Here is a 23,826-nt window from a genome sequence, read left to right as displayed (position 1 = left end):
TCCTAATATTTTGTCGGTCTTCCTTTTGCCCGGCGAAGTGCAGCAACTCGACGTGGCATGGACTCAACAAGTTGCAGGAATATTGAGCCATGCTGCCTCTATAGACGTCCATAATTGTGAAAGTGTTGACAGTGCAGGGTTTTGGGAACGAACTGACCTCTCGATGATGTCCCATAAATGTTCAATGGGATTCATGTCGGGCGATCTAGGTGGCCAGATCATTCGCTGGAATTGTCCAGAATGTTTTTCTAACCAATCGCGAACAATTGTGGCCCGGTGACATGGCGCATTGTCATCCATAAAAATCCCATCATTGTTTGAATTGCACGAGAGCCGCTGCAGCCGATGTCGTGCTGTCAGTAAAGGCACTCGAGTCGGTCTTCTGCTGGCATAGCCCAAGGAAGACAAATTTCGCCGCACTGTCCTACTGGACACGTCCCACATTGATTTCTGCGGTTATTTGACGCAGTGTTGCTAGTCTGTGAACATTGACAACTCTATGCAGACGACGCTGGTCTCGGTCGTTAAGTGCAGGTGGTCGGCCACTGCCCTGTCCATGGTGGGATGTTATGCCTGAAATTAGATACTCTTGACACCGTGGATCTCGGAATGTTGAATTTACTAATGATATTCGAAATGGAATGACCCATGCGTCTAGCTTCAACTACCATTCCGAGTTCAAAGTCTGTTAATTCTCGTCGTGCGGCCATAATAACGTCAAAGCCTCTTCACATGAATAACTTGAACACAAATGAAAGCCCTGCCAAAGCACTTTGCATTTACACATTTTCTATGCGAAACTACTGCCATCTGTATATTTGCATATTGTATATTGCATGACTTTTGTCACTTCAGTGTATATATGTCTGTTCAAAATTATTTGTACCACCATTAGGGGCTTAATAGTGCTTAGTAGAGCTATAAACAAGACATTAAATACTAAAACGGGACCGTCCAGGCCCACAAACAGCAACCACACTGCTTTAAAATTACTTTAAAAAAAAACTACTACAGATCTTCTTCTCTAAAGAGTGGTGAAATCTACTAGCAACTCCGACAAATAACACTCAAATTACAAACTTTGTAATAAAAAATAAAATACATGTTATTTACATGTACAAAAGAATATATTAACAATATAAATATGAACATTTTAGTTTTAAATAAAAGACAGAATATCCTGAACTCATTCAATATACAATTCCATTTCGTTTACAGACACATATTTTATGAAATTTGACAATCTTAATTTAGACACTACATTTTTACATAAATCACTTAAGGTTAAATTTAACAATATTAGGGATAAATCTTTGTACAATACTTTTCATAGTGGAACACTTAAATAACAGGTGTCTAAATTAGCATTTCTTATACCATAAACAACAATCACAATTTTTAATCGAGAGCTTTTCATATTCACTATTGAATTTATTAGCTCTTTAATATAAAGATTTAAATGAGATATATTTTCCATATTTTGTTCACAAACTTGCCTAATAAAACTAATTCTGAATGGAAATCTAACCAATTCAAATTCAAACTATAAAATCGTTCACAAGGCTCCTCTCTAGGAGAGTTATGTAAATGATCGAGCTCATTATAGCGATGATCACTACATGAAATATCAATGGAAACAGACCAATTCAGAATCCAAATAAAGATTTCACAATGGTCAGATTTATCCAATTTTCAGTTCTGGCACATGAAAACTTAGCCGGGCTATTAAGATTAGTAAGTACATTCAAGTTATTTATCGAACAAAATTTAATAATGGCCTTGTGTCTGGGGTTTGATGAATTCTTGGCTTTAAAATACCCACAGATATTTCAGTCTTCATTCAAGTCAAGAATGCTATTGATGCCATGCAAATAATTGTTCAAGTCATCGCTTGGAGGACAATATACTGAGATAAGGACGGTGTTTTTATTATTAATTATCATTTTAATTGCAACAATATTCAAAGAGGCGTACAAAAGCATTGCTGGAGTTCTGTGAAACAGAACAATTGCTGCTTGAGGATAATTTTTATCATCACTGAAAATCCATAGTTTCATCAGGATTCCCCAAACGTTATTTATTATCCACAACATACAGTTCTTGTAGCAGGGCTATTTTATAGTGTCTTTCAATAGCTTTAACATATAACTGATTTGTTGCAGCTACATATATATATATGTGTGCAATGATGTAGTTTTTATGGAAGATGAAACCAACACTATTTAATTATGGCCGAGAAAGCCACTGCTCAGATGATGACTGGTGTGAAAATCACAACATTAAAACATTTTTAATTCCACAATTATTCAGACATGCATTTTCTTAAAATTGGTACAACAATAGGGGTCCTAAACATGCCTCACAACTTCTATAGGGGAATTTTACATTTCAGATAATAATGAAAGAAGGTGAAGCAAGAGATATGGTCTATTCAAGCAACAGAGGGTTAGAAAAAAGCAATGCGCACTAACTTGGGTCATATTTGTAGTCATAAAGTGTTTGTGTTAATCCGAAGCATGGACAAAAGTTTACAGCAATATGCAGAAACCGCAGGGAAAGAGTGACATAACATGCGGCAGAATGGCGCAAAGCAAATATTTGAAGTGGAGATGTAATTAATTAAATTTTATGAATTTAAAGGCCTATTTCCAGTTTATTCTAATTAAGTTTAATAATTTTGTCTCATATTTTACATATAACACACACATGTATATATATCTGGTTGTAATGAAAATGCTGTGCCAAAAACCGGGGGGGGGGGGGGAATACGAAAGCGGTACCTTTAAAGCGATTAGAAATCACTACCCAAATCTATGATTTTCTGCCAAAGGTTTGGTAGATTTTCAAGCCTTTGGCAAAGAAACTTGGTGGCTGCGAGTCCAAAAACAGATCAACCCCATTTTGGCCGTCCTGTTGAGGGTTTTACCTTTTGAAGAAATTCTTTGTGGTTAATAGCACGGCAATCCCACCACATACAAAGCATGATCTCTTTGTTATTCAAACTGCACTCTATGACGCTGTCGACAAGGTCACCAGGGGCAGAACAACCCCCTTTTCAGTCTGTGTTGTTGAAGTAAATCCAGTTTTCATCACAAGTTACATTAAAGTCCAGAATTTTGTCCTTGCGTTGATATTCAAGCAAATTAGTACAAGCCCGAACATGTCTGTCTTTATCTGCTCGAGCTCATGCAGCATCCAATGATAGAACTTGTATGTCAAGTTTATGCAATGCATAGCACGACAAATGGATATGACACTAGCATCTAACTCCTTAGCAAACTCTAGAGTGGTTGCATACTGACCTTCCAGAAGTTCTCACATGTGAGCCTCGTCAACATCAGTAAGCCAGCCAGAGCACTCTGCTTCTTGAATGTCATACTCCTTGTTTTTGGACTTTCGGTACCAAACATTCACAGTGTCATACATTAGTACCTAAAGCTATACACATGATTTTGTGACATTCTGTAGCTGACTTTTTGCAACAGAACTGGAAGTAAATGATGGTTCTAATCTAATCTGGTAGTGTGATAGTTCTAATTAAGATACCTTATACTTAATGATAAAGCAAGTCTCTTTCTTTCAAATGCCAAAAATTGTTTGACAAAATATGATTAAATAGGCTAACGCAAACTGTGCACACGATATTTGGGGTGGCGGGAAACTTTTGTTAAAACCCGATACATTTATAATAGTGCACTTTACTCACACAGCTTACTTAGATAATTCATTCACACAATGATGCCTGGTAGTACCAAGATTAATAATAAGCTGTAAGTTATGAAGCATTATAAATGTTATGGAAAATAAAATGAAAAAAGTTTCATCTCAAATGAAATGCTTGAAAAGTCTATAGTACATATCAATTAATTCAACTTTTACTTCAAATGACATGACTTTTCTCTGCCTTTCTAAATGATGGCAGTACAACTAGATGAAAATTATATGCAAACTGTGTTATTTAAGATTAGCAATAATGTAATAAGAATGATAAGAACTAACCCCCCCTCCAAAAAAAAAACAGATCTGCATTTACTTTATGATAATCAATAAAAAAATATATTAACATGTATTTATATTTTATATGGACATAACATACTTAATATTTTTAGACTTTTTGGACATTTGCAGACTATGTAATTTGTTTATAAGCTTTTTCCATTACATTTATCAGAAAGTAGAAACAGAATTTGCACATGAATGAAACCACACTGCATTTTGAACATAAGAATTTTTCTAAACTCCACTTACTTCATTATGACTCCAGTGTTTTGGTATGGAGGGTCTTCTCTGATCGATGCATACTACTTTCTTCATGTCTTCAAAACTGGGATTTGAAGGTACACACTCATAATATGGAAGCTGATAGTCTTCAACTATTCCTATAAAAATAATTTAATACAATATAAAAATTTATTTCGAATTATGCCACAAAGAGAGAAAAACAAAGATTTAAAAAAATTGTATTACAAATTTTAACTTAAAGACAACAAGAAATTATAATATAAAATAACTTTAATCTTCCCTAAAAGATAATCCGTAATTTAAAATTAAAAACATAAGATTAAATTTGACAAATTATAAAACCATTTTCCATTTATTAAGAGTTTTAAAATTTTATTTCATACATATAATACTAATAATGGAAAATATTTTCTATTATTAAATATCGATATTCTTAAAAATGATGGATCTTTTAAAAATGCTACTATACAATTACCCACTTTACTTCTGTTCTGATTTTTAATTAAATGACAGCCTTTATTGGTATATCTCATGGCGCTCTGGTAAGTTACCTAAATCCTGGAAGAACTCTAGTTATTCCCATCCTAAAACCTGGAAAATCTGCATGTAACTGCGCTAATTACAAACTTATCTCGTTCACCTGCATTCCGTGCAAACTTATGGAGCGCATTATTCACTCTAGGCTGATGAATTGGATCACAGAAAACAACATTTTGTACTCATATCAGACTGCATATAGAGCCAATCACAGCACCATCGATCAGCTTTTCTACCTTTGCCAATCGATTATTGACGGCTTTCAAAACAAACCCCATAAGAAAACCACCATGGTTCTTCTTGATCTTTCTGCTGCTTTTGACAGAGTCTGGAGGCAGATACTGATCAACTTGTTACACGATACAGGCATTGCATCTAATGCTCTAATCTGGATTAATGATTTTCTAAGAAAAAGAAGCTTTAAAGTTAGGGTTAATGGCAGTTTCTCCACCACTCACCATACCCGGGCGGGAGTTCCTCAGGGCTCCGTTCTTAGCCCTCTTCTTTTTCTTCTATACATGAATACAATTGACCCCCCACATCAGTACAGAAATCAAAGTTGCCTGTTATGCCGATGATGTTACAGTCTGGCACACCCACTCAAATCTTGAAGTCTCACAAAAGGCTCTAAATATCTGTATGAAAGGCATTGAAATCTGGTCAAAAGATCTTAAAATTAATCCAGAAAAAAACAAACTTTTGCGTCTTCTCAACAGATAGAAAAAAATAGAAGCTTGTTTCATCCTATTAGAAAGCTATTAAGTTCTGAAATCAAACAAATTTCTAATCCCAAGTATCTTGGACTGACTCTAGATGCAGAGTTGAGATTCTCTAAACACCTTGAACATGTTTCAATAAAAGCACTGAAAAAGCTAAACATCCTTAAAAGACATTGTGGTGCCTCTTGGGGGATCAAACCAAAAACCCTCAAGAATACTTACACTTCCATCATCAGCCCTGTTCTAGAATACGCAGCACCCATATGGGCATCAGCAAGGCCTACTGTTAAATGAAAGATCGACGCTGTTCAATATAGGGCCTCTAAAATCATCACTGGAGCTGTTTCATCAACGAATAACATCAGAATTGAAAAGGAATGCGGCCTCGCCCCCTTGGAGAGCAGAAGAAAATTAATAACAATTAAATTTACCAACAAAATACAAACCCTTGCTGAACATCATATCTCAAGTAGAAACTTCAGGGCATGGAGTGACAATTGCAGGCTTAAGAGATCCTCGACCCTCCAACATGACCAAGATATTAGAAATGATATCAACCTCAAATATGAGACTCTCAAAATTTCCAAAGAGAGCCTTACAATATTCTGTGCCTTCTCCCCCAAACAAAAATTTATTTAAATCTCTTACAGCCTTGTACCAAGAAAGATCCCACCGCAATAATCAAAGAAAAGGCTGACCATACCATTGAGGAACTCGCAACCTTAACTCAAGATCTGACGATCGCCTACACAGACGGCTCTTCCGACTCTAATCTGAACAGAGGAGGAGTGGGAGTCTTTTTCATCGGACCAGACAGAGTGCAGAAATGCCACATTATTCCTGTTGGGAAAATCGCCTCCAACTATACATGCGAGCTCGTCGCCATCAAAAGTGCTCTGGAAATTTCTCTCTCTAAAGAAGACCAGAGTTCCAAGGGCATCATCATCTTCTCTGACTGCAGATGAGCATTGCAAACGATCCAGAAGGGCAAATGTCAAACTCAGTCATCAGATCACTGAGCTCACAAACAAAATCATTGCCGCCCAAAGATCCTGCATATTACAATGGATACCGGCTCATGTAAATATTTTTGGTAATGAGAAGGCCAATGAGCTTGCAAAGGCATCCCGTGATTCTCCTCAGCCATCTAACTGCCTAACCCTCTTGATGCCAATGCAGTTGCCAGCCAAAAACTAATCGGTCAAGTTAAAGGAAACTCCATCCCGGAATTGAACTTTGACAGAGCCATATCGACTATCATAACCAGACTTAGGACAAATCACTTAAAAGGGATGAAGATTTCTGCAGACGGACAGCGTAGTTACACCAACATTTGTCCTCACTGCCCAGATGACATCCCACTGTCTCGCCATCACATCTTTAGCTGCCCAGCAATCCAAGCCAGACTTTAATATCGGCATTGAAGACCCAATGGACCTACTGTATACTGATAGAGCTGCCGAGGTTGCAAAAGCTGTCTTCGACAGCTTCGAAGCTATATAATTGCACTTTGTCATAGACACGACATCATCATCATCATCATTGGTATGTATATTTTGAGACTTTTTCAAAATTTTAACATTTTATAAGAAAAGCTACAAGACTTAACTAAACCATTTCAAAACCACTTATAATATTAATTCAGATTATCAGAAACAAATGAGGGGGAAAAAATCATCAAAAGATTCAGATTTCAGTTATAAGAATTTAAACACTTATAACTGTAGATGAAATTACTTCCAGCATAGCATTGTTTGAGAAAAGCACTTTATGAAGTATATTACATTTTTTAAATAATTTTATGGAAGTTTTCTGAGAATTTTTCTTCTTAATTAAAATATTCTCTCATTTTAAAAAAGGGGAAATTTAAAATTATGCTTTTTAAGTCACTTTTCTAATAACTTTTTACTTACAGAAAAAACAATAATAAGATATGAATAAAATCTGCTTAAAAGACAAAAAATGTGAATGTCCTTGACTAATAACATTCATTCAGTAACTTATTATGAGCAACAGTTACAAGCTGCAGCACTACAAGAGACAATTAATTAAAACTATTCATTAATAGTATATGACTTCTGATACATTTAAATATTTTTAAATTGAAATGTTTATGTATTTCATCAATAATTATATAAATAAATAAAAGGAAAATAATCATAAATACCTTCAAGGAATTTCACAAATACAGATTAGCAGTCAAGTAACTATACTTTTTATATTACCATAATGGGATAAAGTCAGCAAACCAATACTGTTAGGAATAATCACATTCTAAAAGAGTATATATAACCTTGTGGCATAAGTGGTTAATAAGTCCAACTAAGCAGTTAAGAAGATTCAAGGTTTGAATTTAAATGAGGACAAATTTATCTTTTCATATTTCTGTGCTTTCAAAAAATCTAACAATCTCTGCAGTGGCGTCTCAATTTTGTGCTTCTCCTCAGCCAGATTTAAGTGGGAATGATCACATTCCCTGGTATGCAATCATGATGAGAGTAATTAGCATGTCCAGATAGCAAGTATAAGATCTGTAGTTTGAATCCCAGTGAGGGCATAGTTGATCTTTCATCTATATGTGTGCACATATGTAAGAATATATTTCATATACAAGAACTTATGGGGCTATTCCTAATCTGAATTTAGAAGTTTGTTTTCACATTTTATACTTTCATATATACACGTACTTACTACAAAGAACGTAAGTCATTAAAATACTTGCAACTAGCAGTATGAGTAGTTAACAGAACATGACTTCTTTATACTTGTAAAATACTAAATCAACTTAATATGTATAAAAGGAAAGCTACACACATGGCACACACATTTATATTTACCATTAATTATGCAGCACCTTGCAATTTCCCACAAAACTAGAGCAAATGAGTACATATCTGCCATGATGAAAGATTTAAACTGAGAGATGTCTTGTGTTTCATCCAAAACTTCTGGTGGCATATACCTTCTAGTCCCTACTCTTGTATTAGATGCTATATCCAATTCATTTGTATCACTACATTAAAAAAATAATATTAATTTAAAGAGACATAATATTGTTGTTAATAAATTACTTTAAAAACATTTTCCAGGTATAACTTAACATCTCATTTCTTTTGCTTCAAATCAAAATCTTTATTCCCCCCTACTATCAATTCTGAAATAAAGGAAAGCATCTCGGAAATGAAGGAATATAAAGTAAAAATTAAAGGAAATATGACTTCGTAAAGCTATCATCTGAAACTGAAAAACTATTCATTTCACAAAGCAACTCCCTATAAATGGAAAAATTTAGTTGACATATTGGCTAAGGTAAAGAATTGCAAAATTATGGCTATACAATTAATACTACAACAGCAATTAATAGCAAATTGCTTATGAATACATTTATTCACTTAGCAAAAATAAGGTATATTATTTTTAAATAATGAATTAAACCACATGACTTCATTACAACTTTACATATGAAATGCCATCTAGCTTAGATAAATTAATCTCATCTTACTTAACTTTAATTAGGCATGATAACAAGCTGTGTGGGGGAAAAGCTTCTTCATACATTTAATATGATGTAATACAACACTAATTCAAAAGTATAAAACTTAAAAGAAAAAGAGAACACAGCACTGCATAAAAACTAAAAAAACAAAGTCAACTGATGCTCTGCTTTAAATTATATTTAAGATAAAAGAATTTAAAAAACAAATTATTTACTTCTTGAAAGTATACATCCCTTTTATATATAAAAGTGATTCTTGCAAGTTGACAAATAAATTGTGAATGTGATAAATTTCAGTTATTAAGTTTCATGCATAATACTCACCTTTTATATTTAACAGCCAAGCCAAAATCTGCAATTGCGCATGTTCTATCCTTTTTTACCAGGATGTTTCGACTTTTTATATCTCTGTGAGCTATAGCTGGCTTTCCTAAAAACAAACAGAAAAATATATTATACAATTTTCAATTAATCTCACAGAGCAAGAATATTTATATGGTGAAAAAGTTATACAGATTAAAGAGAATAACATCTTGCTTAGTAATGCAGAATTTTATTGGGGATTTCCACTTTATTACTCCACTTTTTTTAACAGACTAACATTAATTACTTCACTGTCATAAAAAACTCCTCAAATATTTGTTTTCTTGTTTCTTCCTCCAAAAGTAATCTTTTTGCCTCTGAAACTGGCTCCACTTTATGACAGAAATGTTTTCTATCCCCATTTCACCAACTATTAAGGCTTATTTAGAAGTTTGTGGCAAATCAATTTGTCACACTCAAAGATATTTAATAGTGTCACCTACCCAAGAATATAAAACATAAGACCAGTCCATCTCTCTGAGGAGATATCTGCTGCTTTGACCCTTCTCTTCATCTGAACAAGAAGCTACACAATGTCACTGCACATTGATTCTTAACAGCAAGCATAGACATCAATGTAGTTTTAACGAGTTTTAAGTGAAAAGACATGCCTTTCAAACACATATATATTTTATATACAGTACAAAGTCTATAATCCGGACTCGTTGGGACTTTGGCGATTCCGGATTAGGGGTTTTTCTGGATTATAGATCATCAATTTAAGTCTGGTAAGATGGCATGCAAGAAATTATACAATTAAAAATATGAAACCGTAATTTATGAAATAAAGAGCAATTATGATCGAAAGGGTACCAAAATTTACAAAAAAAAAAAAAAAAAAAAACTTAATATTTATTTGTTTACTTTATTAAACATTTCTTTCAACGCGCGCATGCGTAAAGCATACATTACGTATAGTCGAAATTAGAAAATTGCAACCAGAAAACTATTTGATGTGTATTCATGATATTTATAATGATAAGGAATTTGATTTAAATCATATCAAAGACGAAGTACATCGAGATGAAATACTACATTTAATAAGGAATTATCAGCTGAACAAACTAAAAACAGCTGCCCTGAAGATGAGGATAGTGCTAACAGATCAACTTCCAATTCCTTGCGCACGCTGCGAAGTGTATATGTACATACTCATTCTATTACCCGCCTTGGCGAGCACAGTGTTTTTATTCTTATACATTGGTAAATTGAGCATTTTTTTGTTTTGATTGATTGAATTATGTTGTTCTTATGTTCTGGTTAAGGTTTTTATGCCTTTAGTTAATATGAATGCAATAGTTGTAGAATTATCAACAATTTAAAAGTTGTTTAAGTGCCACTAAGCCTAATGAAACTGCCATTTGTTTACATTTGAAAATTCTTAGTAGAATAGTGAATTAACACGTTGAGTGCGGCGCCGAATTTGCTGTCCTTTTCGTTTCGTTTTTGTTTAGAATATTTCAATACATTTCATTAAAACTAAATTTGATCACATTTCATTGAGACTATATTTATTTTTTAACTTTAATACTGTCGGTCCCGTGGGATGCCGCCAGCCAAATGAAAATTCCGGTGCCGGTCCCTACACGGAAAGTTCACTGCCAGTCCCCAGGGACCGACGCCAGCCACACGAAACGTTCACTGATAAATGCTACCAAACTTTGAGATTAATCATTGGCTGCTGGTAAAATCAACAAATACCCTTCTTCCAAAAACATTTTATTTAAAATTGACCACATTTGCACTTGTTACAGGAATAACCCATTTTGCATAATATTTGCTGTTATACTTAGTTCTGGAATATACACTTTTTTGCAAAAAAATTTAAGCATCAAAAAAGGACTTTTGCAATTGTGACATAATTTGGCATGCAAAAACATCTTGATCGAACATGCATATGATTAAAGTTTCAAGGCAAATGAACAGGAATTGTGATCAAAGCGCGCACTCCTAATGCACAATTCACAAAGTATAAAACCAGTATCAGAGGCAGAAAATTTATCTTTTTTGTTGCTGCCATTGTAATTCCATAAAGCAACTTGACGCGAAAAACAAAGTTTAAGTACTAAGCTATAAAAAGCATTAAAAAAAAAAAAAAATAGCAGAAATAACTATCACACTAGTAACACCCTTAAGTTTATGTATTATGCAGACATGGATGACAAAAGTTTTAAACTTAACCAATTTATCAAAAATATATATAAAAATAAATTTCATAAATACAAGAAACTTGAAGTTAAGATTGTAACAAAATCATTGAAAAAAAAATTTCACTTAAATTTCACTTATTCATTAATCCCCAAGGGTTTTCTTTAAGAATATTACACTATTAATAGTACAACTAACACATTACCCATTCCATGAATACTGGCATTCAAAAACTCGTGACAAACATATCACAGAAAAAAAAAAAAAAAAAAAAAAAAAAAAATGATTAACTTGAATTTTACTTGATTAAATAAGTCATGCTTTTAGGCTAAGAAGGCACCTGAAAAATTAGACCTTGAAAACACTTGTGTTTAAAAATGCCACCCACCACAGTTGCTCACGAGAAACAACAACTTGAAAAACATCACCGCTTTGCCGAATCCTTTAAAACAAACATGGCACAAAGTCACGGCACTGATGAGCCACTCAACTTGGAAGACATGCATCACAAGAATGTTTCCGAATGCGAACTTGAACAACACCCAAAGAAAATGGAAAAAAGAACAAAAAGCACAAAGTTAGAGTGATGCGAGATATTTACACACGTACTGTCTGCCTACGGGAAGAACAGCTCCCGCCAGTCGCTATAGCAACAAGGCTAGTATATTTCAGAGAGGGGCAAAGCAAGAGTTGCTTTATTGTTATTTTGTTTTTGGCAACTGTTGGCTGAGGGGAAAAGGTTTATCATTTGTCTTCAAGACACCCCTACGGAAAATGGGTCAAGGCTTGTTTCTACGGCAAAAGACAGCTGCAGACTAACTGGCAAGAGCTTTTCTTATGATAGACAGACTGTAGTAGATATGACGTCACAGTACAGCAGCCAATCAACTATCAGCACAACACTGCTTTCCAGATGACGTAATCTAGAGTTTCGGTTTTGCATATTAATAAGACTGGAACAGTCTGTTTGTAACATACACAGTGGCGGCGAATTCAAAGAGGAAAAAAAAATTGCTATATCCCTTAAAGTAATAAACTAAATTTCATGTATTGAGTAATTATACTTCATAATGCATTTAAATTAAAACTTCATGCAAAAGTTTGAATTATTTCAAGGAGGAGACATTATGCAAAAGAGGTTAAAATAAGCCATTTTTGCAACACAACTAAAGATGCCATTATAATGATATCGAAGACCTTACAGACAACTAAATGACTTTGAATGTGGCAGCATCATAGGGTTGTGAGAAGCTGGGTGGTCATACTGAGCAATAGGCCCCACCTGCAGCATACAGACACTGCTATGCAAAGATGCTGGCAGCAATGGTTGCTACAAGGAAATTGCGGACAAAATGAAGGCTCTGGAAGGCCGAGGATCACAAATGCGAGGCAAGATAGGATGATTGTTCGCCAGGCCCAAACCGCCCCAACAGTATCATTGTCCACTATTAAACGCACTACAGCCACGTCTATACCTTGTGTGGTACCGTCCATCATCTTACAGTGCTTGTCTGAGGCGGGGTTACGCTCACAGAGGCCTTTAAGATGTTTGCCTTTGACCCCACAACATAAGTGGAGTTGTCTGGAGTGATGTCGCAGCTGATCATCATGGCTGCCATCAGACTGACATCTTATAGTGTTCAGTGATTAATCCCACTTCACACTTGAAGCAGATGACCACCATGTTTGTGTCTGAAGAGGACGGAGCCAGCGGTCCCAATCAGCCTTTGTTTTACAAAGGCATATAGCCGTAACCCCTGGTGTGATGGTGTGGGTGTTATTTCTTATAATAGCAAGCCATCTTTAGTTACCTTCTATACATCTTTAACAGTTGAACGATCTGTTGCTACCATGCCGCGGCCGGTTACATTACCTTTCACGGCATGTCATCCTGGGGCCATTTTCCAATAAGATAATGCCAGGCCTCATATCTCTGGACTGTCTCTGTGTGGTTGATACTCTTCCTTGGCCAGCACGGTCACCAGACCTTTCACCAATCAAGTATGTCTGGGACATGGTCGGCCGCACCACAAAATATCGCAGATCTGGAGCGACGACTGATAAATGCCTGGCAGAATGTGTTACAGGATGACATTAGGAACCTCTACCACTCCTTGCCTCGACAAATTCAAGCATGCATTGCCGCCAGGAGCAATTCGACCAACTACTAATTTGAACACTCAATACCCATTGAGTGTGAGCTGTGAGCAGGTACTACGACCTTGATTTTTTAATTATTTTATTATCTGTGTATGAGCTATACACATATTCAATTTCATCAAAAACAACTATTTCCTTCATGGTGCTTTGATTTTTTTGTAAAAGAGTATATTAGTCACTGAGACAGTGTTACTCTAGTTACACTGTCTCAGTGACTAATATACTCTTTTACAAAAAAAATCAAAAAGTGTTACTTACTGTTATGTTAGTACTCATAAAAAGGTGTGAGTGATTAAAAAAAAAAAAAAATTGAAAACTGATAGCGAGGGGGATATTATATTGATTATAAAGTTCTTACCTTGTTTTCCTAAAACTTCAACATGTAAATGTGATAAGCCACATGAGGCTGAATGGGCTAGTTTTAACATAGCACGTATATCTAGCTTGCACACTTTTAAATAATCGTGCAAAGAGCCAAGCTCATGATAATCAGTAATCAGTAACATCTGAGTCCACGAACCTGTACCTCTAATATCAGCAGCAATGAATCCTGAAATATATGTTATTTTATACAGCTTAATAGATAAAAAAAAAACAGATATATGAAAAAAATTGATTTTTCTGCATTAAAAGAAGAAAAAAACACATAATTATTTATATTACAAGATGCACTTTCTTTACATACAAAAACAGCAATTACTACACAAGTATGCTTAAATTACTAGAGAAATGATTTGAAAATTACTAGAGAATGATTTGAAGATTTAATGGAATATAATCAAATTTTTTGATGGAGGGTGGAGATAATCTCATAAATGACCATGAAGCAAATCACACAGAAACAGACCTAATGTATAAAGTGCACCCTACTCTTCTAAAATTTATGATAATTTATGCTTTCTACTTTATGCTATATTTTTTGGTTTTAATGAATATAAAAATGCAATAATAATCATTATGAATTTATGAAGTAGAGTTAAAGTACTGTTACAAAAACAAAATGATTTAAAACAACATACAATATTTAATGTAAAAACTGCAATTTGACTTGTAAACTTAAAAACTGAATGATTACTATTAAACTGAATTTGACATTTTGATAATTATCTCCAGCACTAAGTAAAATAAACATGATTTTCATACCTAAAATGTTTTCATGTCTAAGAAGGACAGTTTTATATATATCTGTTTCTCTAGACCAGCTAGCTTCCTCAGATGTAAAGAAAACTTTAACTGCAACACACTCATCACGTAAACGTGCCTTCCAGACTTCTCCAAAATGTCCTTTTCCAATACTTTCAACCATATCTATTTGCTTCCCAATTGTCCGTTGAACCTGAAGAGAAAAGGCCCCACAATTAGTAGCAATAATGAAAATTTTAGACAAAATAATTTTACCCATATAAAAAATTTATAACATACCAAGAAAATTCACATTAATGCAAAATAAATTATTCTATAATGTTAAGTGCTTGCAGTCAGTATATACTAATTTAAGGATAGTTGCATATGCATATTTAATTGAAAACTTACTAGAAAACTTCAAGTTTCTTAAATATTGTTAAGAAACTTGATATCAATTTAAATATTGGGTCACATAAAAAGTTTCTGTGCTTTTTTGCCACTAGATAGTATTGATGCCTATATATCCAGCAACACTCACCCAATTGTCTCAAACAAACATGTGCTTAAAAGGTGACATTCAGCTTCCACTGCTTGTGAAGATAGTTTTCTAATTTGTTGCTCGTGTAAAAATTTACATTGATTTGAAGCAAGAGAACAACTTCAGAGAGTCAAATATCTGAAGAAATATGCTATGCAATTTTTTTTTTACTATAACAAAGGTTGAAATTCTGTAAAAGAATGCTGTAAAAACATGCCAAAAAAATTGTGAAGTGTATGGTGAGAATGAGTGAAAAAAAGACCCAGGAGTGATTTGCTTGATTTCGTTCCAGAAATTTCGATCTCGACATTGGAAGGGAATTGTCCATTATGGGCTGCTGCAACCTGGTACAATAGCAATTTGACCCTGTACTGTGCAAAACTTGACTGTTTGAACAAAGCAGTCTAGAAAGGGCGACCAGAATAGGCCAACAGAAAGGGAGTTGTGTTCCATCATGACAATGAGCAACTACGCACATTTTTTATGACTCGGAACAAATTGAACTGAATATTTTATGACTCGGAACTTGGTTGGGAACTTTTGATGCACCCATTGTATAGCCTGGACTTTGCACCATCTGACTACCAATTGTTTCAATCTCTGCAAAACTCTCGATGGAAAAAATTTGGCTGACCGAAACGCCACTGAAAAATCCCTTGGCCAAGTTTTTCGACAATAAATCACAGAAATTCTACATCGATGGAATTATGAAGCTATCCGAAGAATGGCAAAAGGTCATAGATAATAATGGTCAATATGTACTTGATTAAAACTGATTTTCAATAAAGAAAATTTTTGTTCAAAAAATGTACCAAAAAAGCATGGAGACTTTTTATATGACCCAATATGATGAACCCACTTTCCATATGAGAATTTTATAACAATTTTTATTATAATTTTCTACCATTTTGCATGACACAAAGTAAAATATAAGAAAATATTAATCTCTGAAATTCTAAAAAATATTAAATTACCAATATTTTGCTCATAATCTGATACGCTACCATTTCCACAGTGCCACTTACGCGATAAATTACAGAACACCAGTTACATTATATACTTCAGTCTTTAGAAAATAAAAAGGCATAGCAGAAATGTAACTGATGATATTTTTCAATAGAACATAAGTATAGTAATCCATGTACTCAGACATAATAACGGATTGTCACAATTCAATAAAAATTTGCATTTACATATTTAAATTTAAAAATTCTAAAACAGCATCATTAATGATCAATTTCACAAAATGCTAAACAAAAACAATTAAAAAAACTGAAAACTGGGATTAAGATAAAAAAAGGAAGGAAGAAATGATTAAGATAAAAACTATTTTTTAATAATTTTATGAGCAAACAGCTTACCAACAGAGCCATTCCTGATCCACTTCCAGATGAATTTCCAGACTTGTCAATCAAATCACGCATTGAATCACCACAAATATAACTCTTACAATTCTCAACATCAATATAACTTCTACGACTCTCTTTCTGGTTTCGCAGTCTGTAAGAGGTATTCAAGTATGAAAAAAAAAAAAAAAAAATATTCCATTAATATAAAGAATAGTAAAAAGTTTTATAAATTTCTAATTTGTAATACTCTTATTCTGTAGAAAAATATTCAGCGAGTGATAAAAGATCACAAAATGAATTTCAACCTTTCAGCATTATGCACTAATCACTGACAATTTAAGGTTTAGTGGGAGTACTTAAACCATGAATATTTAAAGCAACATTTCTATGTTTAAATACCATGCCGCACAATGAAATCAACCAAAAAATCATCAATTACAGTTCATATTCACAACTAAGTTCTATTATGAACATATAAACAAATATTAAAAAATTACAAAAAGTGTTCAATTATACATGATCAACCAAATGATAGATAAATAGAAAGGAGTATTCTATTAATAACAGAATTATCTTATACAGGCTAATTCCATATTATTCCTAAGTAATTATGATTAAACACTGTGCTAAATTTGCTCAGACCATGTTTTATCTTTTACTGCAGCTTGCATGATACATTAGAGTAGAATTTTGAAAATTCTTGACTGCCTAATCTACGACTACAGGGTAGTTGTAAAATAATGTAAGGTGTTTAGAAGCCCTCTAGCAAGTAAAACATAACCCAATTTGATGGGTATATAATGTGGAACATGGGAATTTATTAATAAAAAAAGTACTAAAAGCCGCCACCAGGGAAAATTCTGGCATTGCAAAAATTTATCAGTGTAAATAATGAATGATTAAATGCCAAACGACACAGCAAATAACAAATTTTATTAACAACAAATAATTGTTACTTACAAATTAGATTCAATATGACCACTATTGTGATGTCCCAAGAAGTACACACACTGAATGACAATTTCCATGGCAGCTTGTAACATATCAGAATTGATTTGTCTTACCTGTAACATTATTCAATCTTTCAAAGTTGCGATATCAGAGGCATGCCCTCGATATAAAATACCTTTCAGAAATCCCCACAATCAAAAGTCAAAAGGATTGAGATTGGCCAACCTCAGTGGCTATACCGTAGGGTATAAGTAACGATTCTGCTTTCAGAGAAATGTTGCAGAAACATACACACAGTCCAATATGGGGTGTGCACCATCCTGCATGAATATTGTCGAATTGAGACATCCTCATTGCTGCAGTTGTCGAAACATGAAGTTCTCTAGCATATCGGCATACCTTTCAGGAGTAAGGGTATATGTCACTCGTTCACTTTCATGATTTTCCTTGCAAAAGTACAGACCGCTGATAAAAAAAAGAAATACTGTAAATCGACACACTGTGACTTTTGGCAAGTGGAGAGACTCCTGCACATAAGTTTGCGGATTAGTCAAAGCCCAAATGTAGCAGTTGCATATGTTAATACCAGCGTTCAAATGAAAGTGTGCTTCATCACTCTTTAAAATTTGTCATGGCCATGTACCATCATGTTGCATGTGTACTAAGAATCTCGATGAAAAATGAAATTGGGTGGCGCATCACCAGGGAGCAGTTCTTGAATTTCTGCACCTTTGAGTATGGGATATGCGTGTCCCGGGATACTGCCCAAGCACTGTTGGTACCCGGTACATTTGCCATCTCTTGTTTGGCAATAGCAGTTGCAATTTCTTCAATTTGTTACTAACTGCTTTGCATCCCCAGCCTGGTTACTGTGCTAGAGTTCCTGTAGTTTCAAATCATTGAATCATGCTTCGTTAAATTTGTTATGCTTATCGGTAATTTTCGTAGCTTCTTTAACTGCTGAAATTCACAAAAGGCAACACTGGCATGCTCGTTCTGCTAATAATATAGCTTCACTAACAAAGCACAGTCCCGTAAAGTAAGAGCAATCAAAAGGCAGTTGGCCTCAGAATGATGAGAATTCTCCCCGCCTTTCCTTTTTAACTCAAACAGCATTCCACAGAACATGATGCAAATCGGTGCATTTTATTTGGTAAACAGTGACAACTTTTTTCTTTTTTTTTTTTTTTCTTTTTGAAATCGAAATATCATGGTCCACCATGTACGCCTATCAAATTTGATTAATGTTCTGTCTAAAACTTTACTCGCTAGAGGGGTCTGAACACCTCATATTATTTTGTAACTACCTGTACTTTAACCTGTGTTCAGTTTTGGATGTACCAACCAAAATTTCAATTTTTCAGAAATTTCAGCATGGCAAATTTAACAGCAATTCTTTTTATACATACATGAAAATAAGCTTTTTAATGAAAATATACTGTAGAGAAGAGAATTTATTTCATTAATGAAGTTTTTAACTTTTTCTGCACTTTCATCAAAATTCCCTTTTTATAATAAATGCAGATAGTAAACTCTGGCAAATTTTCAGCTTTAGATTAATATCTATCTTGGGGTGTATATTTTGCTGACTCTTAATGTTAAGACTGAATTTATATGCACAGTTTAAAAATTATATAGCATGCATGATGGATTTATTTATCCACAACATTTCAGATATAACCTTCAAACTTAAATGCACTTTGCAGCTGGTTCATTTATATTACAACACTGATGGTAAATTTATTCTTGGGAGGGGGGACACATATAAAGATTTTGTTGATATTAAAAAAGGAAAACACAATGAAAAAAGGGGGCTAAAGAACAAAGAAATTTCCTTTTTAACAATTTAAATTCTAGCACTTCCTGTAGCATTATTAATTCGAGCAGGTATTTACAAAATGTAATGCCGGAAATCGCCTAATAATACATTTTAAAGAAATTGTAACTGTTGCCCGTTTTGTAAATAATGCATTCATTTATTTTTTCTCATTTAAGAGAACAGAAATTATTTTGACTGTAGTCTCATTAGAGGATTTACAATATTTTTAAAAAAATAAAATTCTTCCAGATACTTTTAATTCCTCAAAAAAATATGCCTTCTTCTGTAACTTTTTAATTTGATTAAGTTTATTATTTTTGCAGGCTATTATTAATACAGATACCAAAATTAATATTTTAATTTTCAGTCAGATCAAAAAGATTATGTAAAGAAAGAGTTTTTGTTCTGGAGCTGTAGCAGGATCTGCAAAGAAGTTTTCAGGGTTCGTACACTTTTTTGCACACGGAAATTAAGTACTTTTAAGGACAATTAATGAAAAAAATTAAGGACCTATGAGCAAACGGGAATTGAATAAATTCAATTAAAGATATTATCTATGCCTGAATTTCACTTTTGTAATACCATCCTAAAAATAAAATAGATCCCTAAGTAGTATGCATTATTACTAAACATGAATTAATTAACATAATTGTTAATAAGTTTGAGAATAAAATAAACTATGCAATTTATCAAGTAGCATTAAATATTTTACACTTATGATAATTGGTCATATCGATTTCCTTCTCTTTTAAACATCTTTTCTAACAATTAGAGATTTGCTCAATATGCAAAGCAGTGCTCTCACTAGTTTCTGCATGCTTCATCTCCTAACTTGCCAAACTTTCCATAATGTACCTATGAGGGTTTAATTGATCTGGTAAAAGTTAAATAGGCCAAAACATCTGACAGATGTGAAGCATATTATAGCTATGTCTGAAATTAACTACAATATCAGACAAAGGTTTAAATGAGCCTCTTATTTAAAAAGAACTTAGAACATAAAGCATGTTCTGATGCTAACAAAATCAATTACAGCTCAAGGTGACGTAATTAAACAAGAACAGTCAAATTCAAACTAATAATGTGGACTAGTGGTCAAAGATTATACAATTTAATTGTAATTTAATCTGGCTCAATAACTCTATCATATGACGAAATAGAAACTGGAAATTATAGTAAAGGTTGAAATCATAAACAACTGAGTAATTTACATAATAATAACTGCACATATCTTTGAAGAATAATTTCCTTTATGTACTCACTTTCTTTCTTCAACACGTTTCCTTTTCATTTTAGAAATTTTGGATTTAATTAAGGATTTCCGTTATTCTAAAAAACACTAAATGCATTTAAAATGTACAGAAAAAGCGGCTAATTTTATTTATTTAGCAATATGAACATTCAGAAGCAATATGAAATATATATAGTAAAGGATGGTTACAGAGCTGATGTGACAGAATTCCTAGAATTTAGTAACACACCAAACAACAAAATCTAGAAATGGCAAAACTTTTAGAATTTAGTGCAAGCATTGGAAGCAGAATTTAGAAAGGCACTAGGCAGCAGAATTTAGGATCCACAGAGATTGCATCAGGTTGGAAAATGCCTAGTGCCAGCTATGTGTATGATGCATTAAGAAATATTAGATGAATCTTTTAAATTTAAGTTTTCAATTTCTTTATTAATAAAAAATCCCTTTCTATAATGCCTGCCCATGTGATAAGATCAGAAGCATTTTTGATATTTTCCATGCTTCTGTCTAGTGAAAAGTAAAGAAAATAAAGAGATGATAAACATGTTAAGATTCTAGTATCAGAAGTAATACATTCAAATATTATGTTTTCATTGTTCTTCCAGATGTTCTCCCAAAATTAAGAAATTCATTGCAAACTTAATATATCCACTATGTGTTGATACCATGGAGACATTTTTCATTTTGTCACATATTTCTTGAATCTTCTAGAAATGTGGGTCTATAAATCTTGCCTTCAAATCCTTCTAAACTGCAATGTCTAAAATCCTAAAGAAAAATTAACCCTACCATTTCTGTATCAGAAAAAAGCCAGAAATATTTTGGAAAAAAGTAGGAGGGAAAAAGTATAAAAATAATTTTATAGAGAAAACTGATGCACATTCTCAGAATTTTGAATATTCTGAGACAATTACATGGAAAAAACTCTTACTGTGAAAAAATTAAAAAATTAACTTTGCTTTTGCTAAGAGCTGTTTAGTAAATTGTGCTTTAAAGCATTATACCTTGTTTATTTTTCAGATTTAAAATATTGTATAAGTTGCCAAAATGAAACTTTATAATATGACAGCGAAAAATAAAAATGTTTTATTTTAATGTTATTTTTTAAATATAATTTCAATATATTACCATTATGATAATAGAATTTATCAATGTTACAATGTTTTAAAAAAAATCGTCGAAAATTTCTCAGATTTTGGAATTAAAAAGTTTCTATAGAAACTAATCTTAAAATCGCCAAAATGTTGAAAAGTCGCCAAATTTAGAGCCGTGTAATAAAAGAATTCACATTCCCAAAAGCAAAAAGTTGTTTAAAAGGTAGGGTATGAACTGCGCCAAATTTGATCGAAAATCCCCGTCCCCCCTCTTTTTTAATCCACGAACTGCGCGACGTTTCCTGTCCCCCATTTCTTTCCAAGAAGATTGGGTGCTACAAAAAGTCGTTTATCGCCATTAATGGGACATTCTATTAAGACTGCAAGCCTTTATTTTCGCTTATCAATATTGTAAAAATTGTGCATGTAAAACAAATATTAATTTAAAGTCTGGTGTGTGCTAAAAAATAAATTTTTTTTACACTCATTTTAAAGTTTTATGATGCTTAAAAGAATGATAAGCCAGATCTTTTTTATTCTCTGTAAGAATTAAAAACTTTCCAAATTGTAGATTTTAGTCGCTGATATACATATTAGTTTTGAATAGTAAAATTGATAGATTAATGACATACACAAAAACTGATACATAATCAGCGTATCAAATATTGGATTTGTAGCTCATCTTATATAAGTTTCTTGTCTAGATAAATATTAACAAATCTTCTTAGATAGCAGAATGGTTTTAACTTTCAAATTTACCATTTTAGGTAAACAGTTCTAATTTAATTATAAAAATTATCTTTATTAAATCTAAAAATTGGACTTCTTAAGTCGTTCTAAATTCACACTAATATTATTGCAATATATTCCCGTATTAAGCTTTCCATTTTTAATCATTGAAGTTATTTTAAGGTTATTTAACTTTGTTACAAATTCCATATTTTAATACTAGAAACATTTAAATATTTATTCTGTTTTCCACCTGATGTACTTTGGCATGCATTTAATTTAATACACATTTAATTAATAAATTGATAATTATGAGCGTCATCAGAATTTTTATAATTAACAAAAAAAAAAAAAAAAAAAAAAAAAATCAAACTCCCTTATATTCATATCCTGGGATTTTCAGTCTCCCCCTTTTAATCCATTCCTTTTTCACATATTGTTGCACTGTACTCAAGTTTTCATGTATGTAAAATTTATATAATTTGTATTGTATTTATGCCAATTTATAATTAAATGATAATTTTTACAAATTCTTGCTTCATAACTCTAGTTAACAGAAGATGTTTCTAACACCTTGGCAAAGCTTAATCTTCAGCATGTAGCTTATTTTCTAATCTAGTTTCATGCTGAATGATTTTTAAAATTAGTCACTTGAAATTATTTGTTAACAAAGATGGTCGCTAAATCACGCTAATAATATTTCTAACTGTTGTAATTTATAATGCAACGAGTTCATACCATTTATAATATAATTCATTTATAATTTTTTCAGCAGTATTGAAATTAATAGCAGATACTGATAATGTTATACATTTAGTAGATTACAATGATTTAGATTGCCATTGCCTTCTTCACTCATGCTTTTATGCTACTTCCTAATATTTCATAATGGCATACAGGTAAGTTTAACTTATTCATTAAACATGTAAATCTCTAATTCAGCCCACTTTTGTTCTTACGTGTGCTATATCTTTTTCTTTAACCCCTTCCCGGCTTTTCCCGAGCTGGACTCGGGCAAGCGAAATGTACCATTCTGGCTCATCCCGAGTGTAGCTCGGGCACTGTGAAAATTAACACTGCACAACCAGTCTTTCCCGAATTATTACACATGTCCCTTTTATGGTTTCGGATGCTTTTATTTACTATTGTTGCTACTAGATGGCAGCACTATACAGTGTTTTGAGATGTAGATTTAAGATAAGAGTAGGCGCCAATTTCTGATGCAAGTTCAGATGTTTTTGTCGTAAAGCATCACGTGCTTTTTTAACTAACGTTCTGTTTTTTTTTTCAAAATGGCTTGTGCG

At 33.0% G+C, this 23,826-nt stretch overlaps 1 protein-coding gene across 1 annotated transcript in view; it reads right to left on the bottom strand.

Moving 5' to 3' along the window:
* Positions 1-23,826, bottom strand: part of tkv (serine/threonine receptor kinase thickveins) — a 69,927-nt gene that overhangs the window by 10,807 nt on the left and 35,294 nt on the right. Inside the window, exons 5-10 of the mRNA XM_085825019.1 lie at positions 16,690-16,828; positions 14,809-15,001; positions 14,024-14,215; positions 9,319-9,424; positions 8,336-8,511; positions 4,249-4,379 (exon numbers count right to left, since the gene is read on the bottom strand). Coding sequence (XP_085681145.1) covers positions 4,249-4,379; positions 8,336-8,511; positions 9,319-9,424; positions 14,024-14,215; positions 14,809-15,001; positions 16,690-16,828 — 937 coding nt within the window. The remainder of the gene's footprint in view (positions 1-4,248; positions 4,380-8,335; positions 8,512-9,318; positions 9,425-14,023; positions 14,216-14,808; positions 15,002-16,689; positions 16,829-23,826) is intronic.

The sequence above is a fragment of the Stegodyphus dumicola genome, chromosome 1 (genome assembly GCF_044657685.1).
Source record: "Stegodyphus dumicola isolate Sdum_Otavi_A_Nest chromosome 1, ASM4465768v1".
NCBI classification, from domain to species: domain Eukaryota; kingdom Metazoa; phylum Arthropoda; class Arachnida; order Araneae; family Eresidae; genus Stegodyphus; species Stegodyphus dumicola.
Note: the sequence above shows the minus strand (reverse complement) of the source record. Positions and strands in the feature narration are given on the sequence as shown.